The sequence below is a fragment of the Platalea leucorodia genome, assembly GCF_965183815.1.
Source record: "Platalea leucorodia genome assembly, chromosome: 5".
Taxonomy (NCBI): domain Eukaryota; kingdom Metazoa; phylum Chordata; class Aves; order Pelecaniformes; family Threskiornithidae; genus Platalea; species Platalea leucorodia.
Window position 1 is genome coordinate 22,414,589 of NC_138827.1, and position 14,469 is coordinate 22,429,057.

General features: G+C 50.2%; 1 protein-coding gene across 1 annotated transcript in view; it reads right to left on the reverse strand.

The window, feature by feature from the left end:
• Positions 1 to 1,355: 1,355 nt before the first annotated feature.
• SGIP1 (SH3GL interacting endocytic adaptor 1) overlaps positions 1,356 to 14,469 on the reverse strand; it is a gene marked incomplete at both ends in the record, with an annotated part of 56,629 nt that continues 43,515 nt past the window's right edge. Inside the window, 8 exons of the mRNA XM_082314302.1 lie at positions 1,356 to 1,366; positions 3,819 to 3,983; positions 4,580 to 4,644; positions 5,231 to 5,433; positions 5,726 to 5,858; positions 6,340 to 6,495; positions 6,905 to 7,016; positions 12,430 to 12,489. Coding sequence (XP_082170428.1) covers positions 1,356 to 1,366; positions 3,819 to 3,983; positions 4,580 to 4,644; positions 5,231 to 5,433; positions 5,726 to 5,858; positions 6,340 to 6,495; positions 6,905 to 7,016; positions 12,430 to 12,489 — 905 coding nt within the window. The remainder of the gene's footprint in view (positions 1,367 to 3,818; positions 3,984 to 4,579; positions 4,645 to 5,230; positions 5,434 to 5,725; positions 5,859 to 6,339; positions 6,496 to 6,904; positions 7,017 to 12,429; positions 12,490 to 14,469) is intronic.

A 14,469-nucleotide genomic window follows, 5' to 3' on the forward strand; every position in this document is an offset into this window, starting at 1 on the left:
ACACAGCATGAACCAATTATGCAAAAACTGATTCTTAGATTTTGCCCTATATTCCTATGTCAGAAAGGGGTAGGTTACACAGTTGATACATATTTCCATTTCAGGGGAAAAATTATTAATGGAGTTGAACACTCCATCCAAGAGTACTGGCAAGTTTACTTTCAAAAACTGCAAAGATGTATGAAGTTGCATAACTCAATTGTGCTTTACCTTCTGTGTTGATACCTTTTGTGAGCATGCACAAAAATCAACCACCCTATCATACATATCTCAGTCTGGGAGTCATCTCAGAACTGAAATATCTCCAGATTTTCTTATTTTCTTTTAAGATGGGCATGGATTTCTGTTTTCTTACGGCACCCCAAACTGCTCTGTGAGCAAGCACTTCCTAACATGCACAGTCTAAGTTTTCCAATGCAAATGCACAAGCCTAATCCTGGCAACATTTGTGACTGTAAAATTAGCACTATTTGTCATCTCACACATTTCTAAAGTCCCCAGCACCACGTTCAGTGGATGCACCTATGCTTCTCTGTGCATCTGAACAGCAGCTGCATTTAATTTTGAAAAGATTCCTTCTTTTTTCCCCATATCACCAAATTCTCCCATTAAAACAAGCTCTCCATCTTGGCAGATGCCACTGCATTAATGCCATGCATGGTATCAGCATGTTGCCAGCAGTAAGGCCGAGACTAACGTCAACTAGAAATCAAACGCTGCATGCTGCACAGGCAATGCACAGAGAGGAGCAGCGCACTGTGCAGGAGGCCAGCCCCAAGCCTGCATCGGCTCAGGAAAAACACAGAGGGACAATTTTTCCCCCGCAGCCTCCAGCTTAGCAGTTTTATGCATTTTCCCATCTCCATAAGATAGTTGCTCCTGATGCCAGTGAGGTGGGCTCCTGCCCCCCATGTTTTTGGCAGCCCCCCACTCTGCTCCTGCTCTCCTGACACCAACACTGGCCTTAGCCAGCGCTGGGTGTCCCACCAAGGGTCAGGCTTGGGCTGCGTTCGTTCTGCTTTCTTTGTATATATATGCTTTCCTGCCTAAGTGGTAAAATGGAAAGGCACGGAGAGGGGCTGCATGTCTTTAAAGCATTTTCTAAACCTGTGGGGCTTTCAAAAATGGAAGAGGCGAGCAAAGGAACGTAGAAATGCAACCAAAAATCTGGAGACTGCTTGGAAAATGCGTCCTTAAAAACAGCAATAACTTTTCTGAACAGTGCTGTAAGCTCAGAGTTACTACCCAGCCTCTTTGCCTGCTTATTTCCTTATCTGCATCTCTGCAAAATGTAAGAGCATGGGGCAAAGAGAAGCGCTCATCGCCTGTGGACGTGCTGCTGGGACTCCTGACGGTTAATCTGCAGCTGTAAGAGAACAAGGGCATGTTCACAGAGGTTGCTTGCAATGGAAATTTGAAGTCAATACTCTATAGAAGTGACATTTTTTTTCTGCTTTTTGCTGGGAGACTCTATTGGGAACCTCCACATTTACAGCAATATTTTTCTGGAGTTAAACCAGCTAAACCTGAAGATAGAGCTTTTTATTCATCACCATGAGACATACTAAGGTCTGAAGAAAAAGTAAATCAGCATGTCGGTTCTACTTCATTCTCTCTTTATGAGGCACCCCCTTCATAACAGCTATCAGTATTGTATTTAAATCGTATATATTGACAAAATGTAATCTACCTCTGTAAGCATTGTGCCATTCGACAGTACTACTATTAAATTTATATACCACAGTTTAAATTACATCCATTTCATGAATGGTAAAATGCTAAAACTCAAGTGTCTAACTGCCAAAATACAGCCTTACTGGAATGAGTACGATTTACAAATACAATAATTACATTTTAAAACCATTAACAATGTTACATCTAGAAGTAAATACTGTAGGACTGGTCAAGACGGTGTTTTCCAAGGAAAAAATGCTGAAAGTTGTCGACACTTCCAACAGAAATGTCCCAAGTGCAGGATTTAGTTCATTTTCCTTAAACTGTAATTAAAACCCGTTCCATGCCCAGCAGTCCTTGGGTATTTTCCATATTATTTTCCATAGACTTGCATAAGCTTCCATCAGTTATCGGCCAAGTATTTACCTAGAAATGGGATCAGAAATCAGCTGCAGGGAGGGAGCAGCCCCGATTCTCGGGAGGCGGCTGCCTGCCTCCACTGGCCCCCGCACCCACGGCCGCACTGCTGTGATGCACAAGCGGCACACGGAGAAATGCTTGTCTTTCTCTGCAGCAATGGGGCAAAAAGAAAAATACTTGTATTTATCTGCAGCAATGGGGCAAAAGCTCTTCCTGAAGATCCCCAGACCTTGCCTTTCATACAGGACCCACAAGCAGAAAAAAGCCCATGAAATTCAAGGCTTTCGTAAGCGGTAGCAGGATTTATTCCATGCAAAGGAGCTTTTTCCCCTTTTCTGCCAGCCAGCCCCATCACACCGTGCTGCGGCGGGACCTCTGGGTTTGAACGGTCAACAAATATACAGCGAGGGCAGTCCCAGGCGTGCCTGCACAGCCAGAGGTGACCATCATGGGTTTACGAAAGGCAGGTCCTGCTTGACTAACCTGATCTCCTTCTACAACAAGGTGACCTGCTTAGTGGATGCGGGAAAGGCTGTGGATTTTGTCTACCTGGACTTTAGTAAAGCCTTTGACACCGTTTCCCACAGCATTCTCCTGGAGAAACTGACTGCTTACAGCTTGGACTCTGCTGGGTGAAAAACCTGTCTGGATGGCTGGGCCCAAAGAGTTGTGGTAAATGGAGTTAAATCCAGTTGGCGGCCAGTCACGAGTGGTGTTCCCCAGGGCTCGGTACTGGGGCCAGTTCTGTTTAATATCTTTATCAATGATCTGGACGAGGGGATCGAGTGCACCCTCAGTAAGTTTGCAGACGACACCAAGTTGGGTGGGAGTGTTGATCTGCTGGAGGGCAGGAAGGCACTACAGAGGGATCTGGACAGGCTGGATCGATGGGCCGAGGCCAACTGTATGAGGTTCAACAAGGCTCAGTGCCGGGTCCTGCACTTGGGTCACAACAACCCCATGCAACGCTACAGGCTGGGGGAGGAGTGGATGAAGAGCTGCCCAGCAGAAAAGGACCTGGGGGTGTTGGTCAACAGCTGGCTGAACATGAGCCAGCAGTGTGCCCAGGTGGCCAAGAGGGCCAATAGCATCCTGGCTTGTATCAGGAATAGCGTGGCCAGCAGGACCAGGGAAGTGATCGTCCCCCTGCACTCGGCACTGGTGAGGCCGCACCTCGAGTACTGTGTTCAGTTTTGGGCCCCTCACTACAAGAAGGACATCGAGGTGCTGGAGAAGAAGGGCAACGAGGCTGGTGAAGGGTCTAGAGAACAAGTCTTATGAGGAGCAGCTGAGGGAGCTGGGGTTCTTTAGTTTGGAGAAGAGGAGGCTGAGGAGAGACCTTCTTGCTCTCTACAACTACCTGAAAGGAGGCTGTAGCGAGGTGGGGGTCGGTCTCTTCTCCCAAGTAACAAGCGACAGGACAAGAGGAAATGGCCTCAAGTTGCACCAGCAGAAGTTTAGATTGGGTATTACAAAAAACTTCTTCATGAAAGGGTAGTCAGGCACTGGAACAGGCTGCCCAGGGAAGTGGTTGAGTCCCCATCCCTGGAAGTATTTAAAAGATGTGCAGATGTGGTGCTTAGGGACGTGGTTTAGTGGTGGACTTGGCAGTGCTAGGTTAACGGCTGAACTTGATGATCTTAAGGTTTTTTCCAACCTGAACGATTCTGTGATTCTGTCAGGGACACTGCCATCCCAAGAGGAGCCAGGGGTGAGGCACCTACCTGCTGCAAACCTCTTCTTGATGAGGGAGAAGCGGTAGCCGGCGCCGACGAGCTCGATGTCGCAGCTGGACAGCGTGCTCCCCTCGCTGGTGAACTGCACGGCCAGGGGGGCTGGGGTGCTCGGCCCCTCCGAGAGCTGGAATCGGGCCAGTAGAGACCCCACACCTGCAATTTAAAAGTCCCGCACAAGACCCTTACAAGCCCGCAGAGGCACGCCCCGTGTCCCAGGGCCAGATTTGCCAGCAAAGGCAACAAGATGGCCAAAGTGCTGCAAGTGAAGCCCACTCCTACGGTGGTACCTGAGCCAGCAGTATCCCCTGGGGGGTGGCCAGAGGCAAACCTCCTCATCCTCCCAACAGATTTTTACTTTTAAGACACCCCAGCGATACGAAGCAAGCTAGCTGCATGGGTGACACGCAGAGAAGTGACCCATGGGAAGCTGCATTTCCCCCAACGGGGATGCAACGTGGGGCCTCAGCCTTCAAATGCAGAGAGGGCCAACGGAGCAAAGGACCTGGCAAACAACCACATCCAAACCCGTTGTGTTAATACCCTTCCGTGATGCCAAAGCAGTTGGCAAAACAGTACCAGTGGCACGTATCCCTGCTTTTCAAAGCTCTTTGCTCCTCGACTTAAACAGCATCCTCCCTGGCAAGCACCAGCAGGAACCTGTATGTCTGGACTTGTGTGCAGGCATGATAAATGGGTCAGTGTCTGATTTAAGTATTCAGAGTTAATAACATGCACATTTGCAGGATTACCTCCATTTTCTGACTTCTGAGAGATATCAGGGATCTTCCACAATATCCTTTGCTGTTCAGCATTCCTAAAAACACATGAAGAAGAGCATTTCTGTAGGAAACAAGAAATTATGAAGGAGTCATTTGAACTTTGCTAAAGGTCGTGTGGGCTGGGGGAGCAGCTCCGGTGCCACTCTCCAGAGCTGCAATTCTGGGAGCTTGGCTTTGGGTTTGACCTGAGCAGGAAAACATCGCTCTTGCATTGCAGGTGAGTGATGAGCGAGAAGCAGTGGGGCCGGGCCGGGCCCTGCTTCCCCACTGCAAGCATGTATGCCTGTGCCTACAGCAGTAAGGGCCATGCTTCCCTCTGAGCCCCGGATAAAAGTAGCCAAAACACAAAGTAAGGGTTGTTATTCTGCTGCCTGAGCACATGCGTTCAGCTCTGACCGCTTGCTTGTGAGAACGGCAAGAAAAAAAAAAAGCAGAGTATGGTTGCATGCTTCCTCCTGCAAGAGGAGGATAGGTTTGGGTCCCCAGCATGCCCCCAGCTCCTGCCCGCAGACACCTCCCGAGGGCGATCCTGCTCCTGCAGCCAGCAGGCAGGATTGCTGCTTTAGGCAGGGACATGGTGGAGACAGCTAACGAGGTCTTTGTCATGCGAGTGATTCCTACCAGACAGCAGGAGGAAGCACAGCTTGAAGTTTGGTTACTCCTCCATCGACGGGGACGAGGAACTGGACATTGTTTAGAGCTACCGGTGTGGTCATTGCCTCTGTATTGTATTTGTAGTCAATGCGGAGGTCAGTGCTTGCAGGGTCACACCGCCAGCTCACTGCAAGGTTTAATGGAGTAGACTGAATACCCTGGGCAGATACCTTCCAAAATGACAGAAAAAACATTTAGTTTCCATAGGGGTGAAGGGAGAAATCCCATTTTACAGACACGGTAATTGCATTTGGTTTCAGAGGAGATGATACCTTGTATTTTCATAGAAAGTTCGTACTGGGCTCAAAGTCAGGCAACCTAGTGACATACAGAAGTGACTAGCGGGATAGCATGCCCCCACCTCACGTTATCTCCACTGTGCACTGGGGAAATACCATCTTTTATGTCTATAAGATAAGCACACATTTTTGACACAGTTTTGTCTTACAAAAAAACCCCTACCTGGTATTTGAGCATATCCACATTGTAATAGGTGGCTTGCGGTTTCTGTTCCGATACCTTCTTTAGGTGAGTCATCAGATTTGGCATGTTGACCCAGAACTCCTTCGTGCTGGCATCACTCTGCGTGTTGTCACTGCACAGAGGGAGAATTAACCCTTTGTGTAAGCCACCTCGGCAGAAGAAAGCTTTTCTACAAAGCATGCAGGACAGCAGTGCCAGCCACCAGCTGGGACCGCATTTAATCCCACGTTTAGAGAAATATTGTCTCCCTCCCACATATGTCTGGCTTGTCCTCAGATACTTCCAGGGAGGCACAGCAGATGCAACCTGTAGGTCATCTCATTTTGCAAACAGGAGGTCTAATGAGCAGAGTGAAGCACAAAACAAGCAAACCCCGTCAAAGCACTTGCTCCTCTCTGCTGATGCTCTTCTGCCTGGCAAAGGGGCTGCTCTCAGAGGGAGTACTCAGGCAAATATTTAAGGGCTTCAGAGTTCCCTTCCCAAAATCAGGGCAGGCTTCCAAGGAAGACACTTCAGGCCATGGGTTTGTGCAAAGCACCTTATGTTTCTGGAAACCTGCCTTCCTTTGGGATGCTGGTAAGGCGGGGGCTTACCAGCAGAGGAGCTGGGGGTTTGGCAGGACGTGCTCCAGCCTGTTGTAGTTCAGCACACGGAAGGTGAGCACTGCTGGAGCGGGGTTGTTGGCAAAGTGTCGGGTGATGCCCGCTGGAAACGACAGCACCATCTCCCCTGTGATCTTCACAATACACCTGCAGCACCAGACACAGAGACCGAGGGGGGAGGAAACAGGCGGCTCAAAACACAGCAGGAGGGGAGGGTTCGTGCCAGGGGCAGTGTGGTGACAGCACCCCACTTCCCACCCTCTGCGCCGGGGGAACAAGCCTCTTGTGGTCCTAAACCAGAGCGAGCTGAAACAGCAACAAAGGCTGGCAGCCTGCTAGGGATGGGGACCGATGCTCATGGGGACACCCCAGGAGCATCCTGACCCTGGACCCCCCACCTGGTGACATCCCAGCACGCGTGTGCCAAGCCCAGAGCACCTCCTTTCCTCCCTTCCCATCCCTTGAGATGCTCACCAAAGCCTCGACAGCACCCCAAGCCTGTCCTGACCCTAGGACCCCCTGTATTGACACCCAGACCCTGTCGGTCGGCACCTACTTGTTCGGGTCGGCCCCTTTGAAGTACGCGTTGACGGTTTCTGTGAAGGCGGCGGCGACGGGCAGGGTGTCCTGTGCCCCCATGGTGAGGGGGCTGGGTCCCCGGGATGAGCCTGCAACAGAGCAAAAACCTCCCCTTCTTATGTGCAGAGAGAAATGGCACCGCTCCCCACCCAGGGCCGGGGCGAGGGGGTGCTTACCAAGAGCCCCAGCCTAGCTTTATGGGAAAGCATTAAGAAAAAGTCCCCCAGGCTTTGGATGAGGCTTCAAAAACATTTTAAAATTATCTATCCCCCCCCATGAAAAGCAAGCAAAGAAAATAACGGAGGAGCCCCAGCCACGAGCAGCATGCAGGGCAGCGGCATGGCTCCGGAGGGGCTGCCACGTGGCAGGCTTTGCATGACAGTTTTTGCAGTAGGTTTCTGGGCCCCGGCAAGAGAGGCCAGGGAGGTTCGTTGTTCCTTGGCTGGAGAGCTCAGGCTGCCTGTGGGAAAGCGGGATGTCGGCAGTCTCCCCCCGACGCTGCCTGAACTCCTGCCTGAGGGAACCCCAATATGCGGGGACCCCTGCGATCCCCGGCACGCTCCCCTCTCCTCCCCGGTATGCCTGGCAAACCCCCCACACGGCTGCTCACCCCACAAAGCCTGCGGTACGCTACGGCAAATCTGCAAATCATCAGAAATCTGGAACTACAGAGGAGAACGTGGGACTCTGGGTGCAAAAGCTAAAGCAATCAATCCACGGTTTATTTATATGATTGAAAAAAAGAGGAGACGTTTGCTTCAGTTATGCTGTGCATCCATGGACACTAGCCAGGCTCTAAAATAATTCAGCCCTGCATGGTCACATGCAGGTTTCCCTTTCCTGGCCAGGAATGCCTATCTCCGAAAAACATTTGAGGATGAAAGCATCACTGCAAGCATATGCCAGAAGCCCCAGGCATGCTGGAAACCCTGCGTGGGGGCAATGTCCTGCTCCCAGCGCCCGCCGCCAAGAGGAGAGCGAGCGGGGGCTGTTGGCATGGCAAAGCTCTCTCCTCTCCGGTGGGGAAAACACTGAAAGATCAGCCCAGGATTAGTGTCTGGTCGCCCAATGTACAAGGCGCTGATCCCCCAGGCACCTGAAAAAGTCCTTCAGAGGTCACCATTCCTGCCCTGGCACCCCCACTTCAGCCTTATCTATTTTTCCACAACGCACCCTTTTGGAACCTTTTTTTTGTATCATAGTCTGTACATCAGGTTAAGCACAAGGATTATTTTGCCCCAAACCAGCTAAAAAGGAATGGCAAAGGTCTCCGGAGGGGCAGCTTACCCGGGGACCCTGACACCCCCTTACTCTGTTACCTTCATTTACGGGGTCTGGATCAGGCAGGTGAAATGGGCTATTAATTCAGCCCAGGGTTTTGTTTAGAGCATGCAAGCGTGTGCCAGCTTCAGCCGAAACCGTACAAGATTAAATGCAGGCCTGGGAAAAGGCAACACCTCCGCAGGCAGTGGGGCAAGGGAAAAGCAAAGCAACTGAGCAAAATGCAGCATATTTCTGGTGAGCTCCTGCTTTTCTGCTTGGACTATCTTAAAACAATAATCCCCTCCCTTCTTTATCTGCTGCTTCCCACTGCTGCCCCGTTGCCTGTTGTGTTTTGCCTTGAATCTAAGCAATCTGCCATGGGTTTTGTGTGATGTACAATAAGGTCCTGGGATGCTGCTGCAAATTTTGTGCGAGTAAATAATAGGGTTTGGGTGCAGGAAATCAGGGTTCATAACGTCTCCTGAGGAAAGCACTTCTGTCACTTAAGTTACACTTTGAGTTTTGATATATTAATTGTGAAAAAATGTGGCGTTTGCAGATGAAGATTCCTCACGCCTTACAAATGCATCCGTGCAGACAGTACATTAATGTATAAAACCAAAGTTGCTGTCTCCTAGAGGCACAGATGAGCCTTTCCAGTGCTTGGATTTTCCCTTCAAACATCTAAAGTAACCTAAAAGGATGTAAAAAATTAATGTAGCCACATGTGTCCCTCTTGGTCATACGTCTTAAGAGACTCAGGGGAATAAGTAGGTTTCAGCCACAGCCTGGAATAACGATGCTCAGTAAGTGCAGCGTGTCCAGCTGCCCCAATGCACAGGACCAGCAGACTGAGCATCTCACCCGCACACGACAGACCCATCGCCACACACACATTAATTATCCTAATGACCCCAGGGAGGCAGCGTGCGGCACCCCAAGCCTTCTGCTTCTGAGGACACAGCCCCAAGCTATGCATCAGGGACTCGAGACACATCCCTTTAAGTAGCAGATGCTTCATGTCCATGCCTGCACGCGCAGCTCCCCCAAACCACCGAACACGCAGATTATCGCAGCCCCGCTGCAATACCTGGCTATGTGGTAGAGGGGACACGCAGGGCCACGGGGCAGCACCGCGGACTAGTAGGGTAACATATTTTTTATAAATTCTTTCTACAGACATGACTGCTGGGTTATCAGAGAGTGCAGAGAGCGCATCCTTGCTCCCCACACCTAGAGAAATGACCCCCCAGCACGTCGAATCCAGCCGAACGCGGTGGGATGTTCTCATCACATCCACTCAGAGATACAGATGAGATTCAAAAACATCAATGGAGACTGGCTATAGAGGGGTGAAAACTGGAGGTATCACCCAGCAGAGTAACATCAGGCTTATCTCAGCAGGGAGGTGAGAGGAAGGTCTTTAGCCATCCAGCAGCAAAGCCCACGATCCTTGGCAATATAATCATTATTCTTTGGAAATGAAAAAAAACCCACTTCCCAAACATACACACTCTGACTGCAGCCGGGTTTAGCCTAGACTGCACCAGAGCATCGAACAAGGGGTAGGCGTCTCTCATACCAATGTGCCTTTTCCCTGATTTTCAATCTCTCATTTCTCCCACCATTTCTCTGTACGTATATGAGATTTCTTCGTTCTCCAGAATGAAAAATCACATGTGCAAGAATAAACCGCCTCGTCTCATGTATCTCTATTACCAGGCTCAGCTGGCCTTTGAAAATCTGAGTTCATCTGAACAGCAACAGCAACAAAACATCCTCCACACTTCTAATCTGATTTTGAATAAGGATCATGTGGATGTAATTGGCATTCAGGACTCTTGGTTCCCTCCACTCTTCCCTCATGAACCTATATATTCTTCTCTTAATGGCTTCAGACACAAAACAACTTTTTAAATAAAAACTTTAATGTAAAAAGAAAAGCATAATCTATTTTAAGCCCTAGAATTCTTTTCCAGAAACTTGAGAGACAAGTCTAGCTACTGTAGCACGCCTCCACCAAAAATCTGGCTTTTCAGTGACTGCTTCAGAAGACATTTTTAGAAATTTTCATTTTGGCAAAATGACCTGATAACACTGGAGAAAAAAAAAAAATCCACTTTATGGAGCTTTGGATCCAGCCATAACCAGTGCGCCATGTTCATTGGCCTTACTTTTCCCTACACAAAGGTGGAAAATACAGACATGGAGGAATAACAGCTGAGTACCAGTGATGCTGGAGTGGATCCAGGAGAGCATCACCAAAGCTGCACCATGTCTTTTCACACACAAACAAACTACCCCACGTTCTGTAAATGCATGGATCTTCGCAAAAAAAAAAAAAAAAAACAAACCAAACCCAGAAACAAAAGATCATTTCTCTTCTGGCATTTCATGCCCTGAGTTACAGATGCCAAACTCAGCAGATCTCCTTTCACCTACCTAGAGATGAGCATTAAAATTTAGCTTTTTTTTTTTTTATTTAAGCTGGACTCAAAGATTTAGGGATAGATCAGGAAATACAGTGTGTGGAAGCCAGATAGCTCTTTCCCAGGACGTGAGATGAGCCTGGAGCCAGTGCCACGCTCTTGCAGCCCTGCTGCTGTGCCAGCTGGCCAGCGTGCCCTGGACAAACCCACGCTCCCAACTCTAGACCATTCACACTGCCATAACAAAGTACAAGAATTCAAATATACCATTCAAAAACATTAATACGCAAAACCACAAGAAAACCCCCAAACACTAGATGTGCTTGCAGTGCTGGTGCTAGGCTGAGCGAGGGGGAGGAGGATACACAGAGCAGGGAGGTCAGTGGGGACGCGCGGTGCCAGGGTACACATACTGAGGGATAATGCTTGAAAGCGGCTGCTTCAACCCAGCAATCAGCCGGCACAGCCCTCGCCAGCCCCTGCTCTACCACGCTCAGCTCTTCCCAAAGCTCCGGGCAAGCAGTCAACACCTGGGAAAGGAAACCCAGGAAGGGTTTTTTGCTGGAAGCAGCAAAACTGCAATGAGAATCGGGAGGAGTTCCTCCCCGGCTCCCTCCCAGGCCTAAGCCAGGAGCTGCTGTTGGAGCGGGGACCTCGGGGCCCAGCAGCTGTGGCCGATTAAAAGGCAAGAAGGCAGGAGAGAAGAAACCAACCCCCCTGGTCACCACCACCTCCATCCCTGCCTTCTGCTGCTGCTACAGCATCACGCTCACCAAACCAGTGTTTGCTCCATAAACACCAACACCTCGTGCTCAGTGGCCAGGCAGCGCAATCCCGGGCCACTCGGCTATTTGCTGGAGGGGACACGGATCACACGCTTCACAGAAAGCGAGACCCACAGGAACCATGCTCTGGCGTGCCCCGTGACAGCAGCATCCCCCAGCTTGCCCCAGCCCAGCTCTGCCTGCAAGCACCACAACAGCTTCAAAGTGCTTCCTTCAGGCTTTAAAGCACCTATTCCGGCTGCTAGCAAACTTCCCCGCTTTTCTTTTAAAGAAAAGCGTTGGTGCAATGTCTGTGAGATGAGGCTTCCTCCAAAGCCTCAGAGCTCTTGGAGCGGGACTGGCCGCCCAGGCACCCATGCCTCTGCACTCTCCGAGACGTGATGCTGCTCAGAGAAGCTGCCACCCGCCCCAAAACAAGCTCTTCTTCCCCTGCATCCTCCCCAGTGTGCCTTCTCATCAACAAGGGACCCCGAAATTCGCAATGCCTCTGAACAGCCGCCCTGGCAGCACAACCTTGTGGCATTTCAGCTATGCTTGCTGGTAGTGCTGGCATGCTCCCGACCCCTCGCCGCAGAAAAATCTGATGGGAGGTGGGGAGGGGGCCCCGGCTTGGTGGAGAACCCATCGCCCTTTGGTTTTTCATTAACCACACAGTGCCACAGCCCGCTCAGGGTAACGAGCAGCTTGCGAGGGAGAGTAGAAAGAAGCCCTGGTTGACAGAGTCAAGTTCCTCGGGAGTGCAAGTGGTTTCGCTCTCTGGTTTTAACCGCAGTCTCAGTACGAGAATATTCTTTTGGGTTTTGGTTTGTTTGGGTTTTTTTTTAATAAATAAACAGGGAAACAGATCATTGGGACAAATGGCACAAATCAAATCAAAATTATTCTGGTCGAACTTGTGATGTCATCTAAGTAGCCATAGCATTTTGCATGGAAAGCCGGACTGGAGCCTTTGAAGGAAACCCCGGGAGTCAGAGAGCAAGAGCAAGAGGAGCAAGTCGTTACCAGGTATGCTATGCACTACTTACCTTCGAAAGTCAAATAAAACTTTCCTCTGTCAAACCAAACGAGGGAAGGCTGTTCATTCTCTGTATGGCCAGGAGTTGAAGCGGGATGGGAAAGGTTAAGGAGAGGGAGAGAGAAGGACACAGTGTGAGTCACAGAGCAGGTCATTTATCTCGCTACGGGGAGGGGACGAGGCGCTGCAAGCCGTTCACGTGCAAGGAAAGGGGAGGCTTTTAAATTCTGGTTTTGGCTTAGGAAACAGAAAGCAGAAAGCAAAGCTATGGAAGCCCAGATGGAAGATTATTTTTGCCCGCTTGGTAAGGATTTTTGGGGGGGGTTCTCTTTTTTGTCTAGAGTAGAAGAGGCTTCTTGGCTCATGCACTCCGTTAGTATATTTTAACTGCACTGATTTTGGCAAACACGCCTTATCTTCTTCACTTCCAGCGATGTCTCTGCGGTGCTACAACAGCAGCAGCGAGCGTTTCCCCAGCGGGATGCTGCAACCGCATGCCGCACCCATGTGCAAAATAAGTGACAGTGAAATGTAGGTATTTTCTGTTGCATTTCAGGACATAAAACTTGCAGATAAACAGACACACGCACAGAGAGCAGGAGATACCTAACTGGAATTTTTCCTTTCCCATTACAACCACAAGCTCCCTACACTCACACTGCCTCAAAAGCCACGTTAGACACCAGGTACTGTTGAAATAACTAGGAGTAGAGTGAAAAAAAAACGGCTTTTCGAGCTGTTCAATTAACCCTTTTGAATTCAGGAGGTGATAGTCTTTCACCTCGCAGTCTTTTTTGTCACTGAGAAACTGTCATGCAAGGTGCTGCGAGCGGTGGGTGCTGGGGCTCGGGCACTTGGGGTGCCCGCAGCTGCCCGCTCCAAAGCCAGATGTCTCAAAAGCACCCTGCTAGTACAGTACCTGCAGGCGTTTCACAGCACCTTTCAAACGCGGGCAGTTTGTCAATAAAAGCATCATCTTCTGATAACATAAGCAGAAGAAACGCAAAAGAAAGAAAAAAAAAAAAGAATGAAGAAATGAATCCCAAATGAAATCAAGCAGCGCACTGTATCAACGAAAAAAGACAGAGAAGGATTTTAACGAGAAAAATAACGGAAGGGGCGCTGACACAGAAATAACAGCTTCTTTCTTTGCAATAAATTATTCAGACTGCACAGACAACCACAATGATAGCAAACCAGTACAGCATAGAGGACAAATAAGTGCAATAACTCTTCCACATGCTCTTGGACAAACTCCATCGGACTCTGCCACAGGAAACAAGGAGAGCGTGGTGGAGACGGACCCAGAGGCAAGCCGAGGGCTGTGGGCAGCCCCAGCCAGGTCGGAGTGTCCCAGCCCCGTGCCAGTCCCACGGGACCCGCAGTGGTCCCCGACCCGCTGCCGTGCACACAGACCTGCCTGTCCCTGCCCATGCAGCCCTGCTCCCGGCCCCTCCCCTGCCCTGCACACCTTTCACCTTATCTTTTTCTCTTTCTGCATGACAAACCCAGGAATTAGAAGCGCCGTCTCCTCCGCTATGGCTTTGTAGCCCGGTGCAGCAAGGTGAGTGCTGCATGGATGCTCGCCCAGCGCCAGTGCCCACCCTCACCCCGGCCACCTTGGTGGGGACAAGGGGAAGATGCTTGGGCTTTCCTGGAGTGGCACCCAAATCCCGTCTGCCCCTGCCTGCCCCCCCGTCCGGCTTTTCCCAGGCCAAATCCTGGCAACACGGCACCCGACACTTGGTTTGCATGGAGCTGGAAGTGCAGAACCTGCAATCTGGGGGTGCTCCTCCTGGCTGCCCCGCTCAGCGTCCCCCTGCTGACGGGTGACCTGAGAGCGCTGATTTCAGCTCTCTAGGAAACCCCCACAGAGGGCGTGGGAGCCACTGGGGTCAGTGGGCACAGCTTCTCTGCCCCCTACAGCCACGTAAGCCTCTGCTGCTCAGGGTGGGTAGGTCATTAAAAACATCAAGCAGCAATTTTTGTTCACAAAAATATGTGTTAGAGAGAAAAAAAAAAATTAAAGTGAGAGCCTAAGGGACCCGTC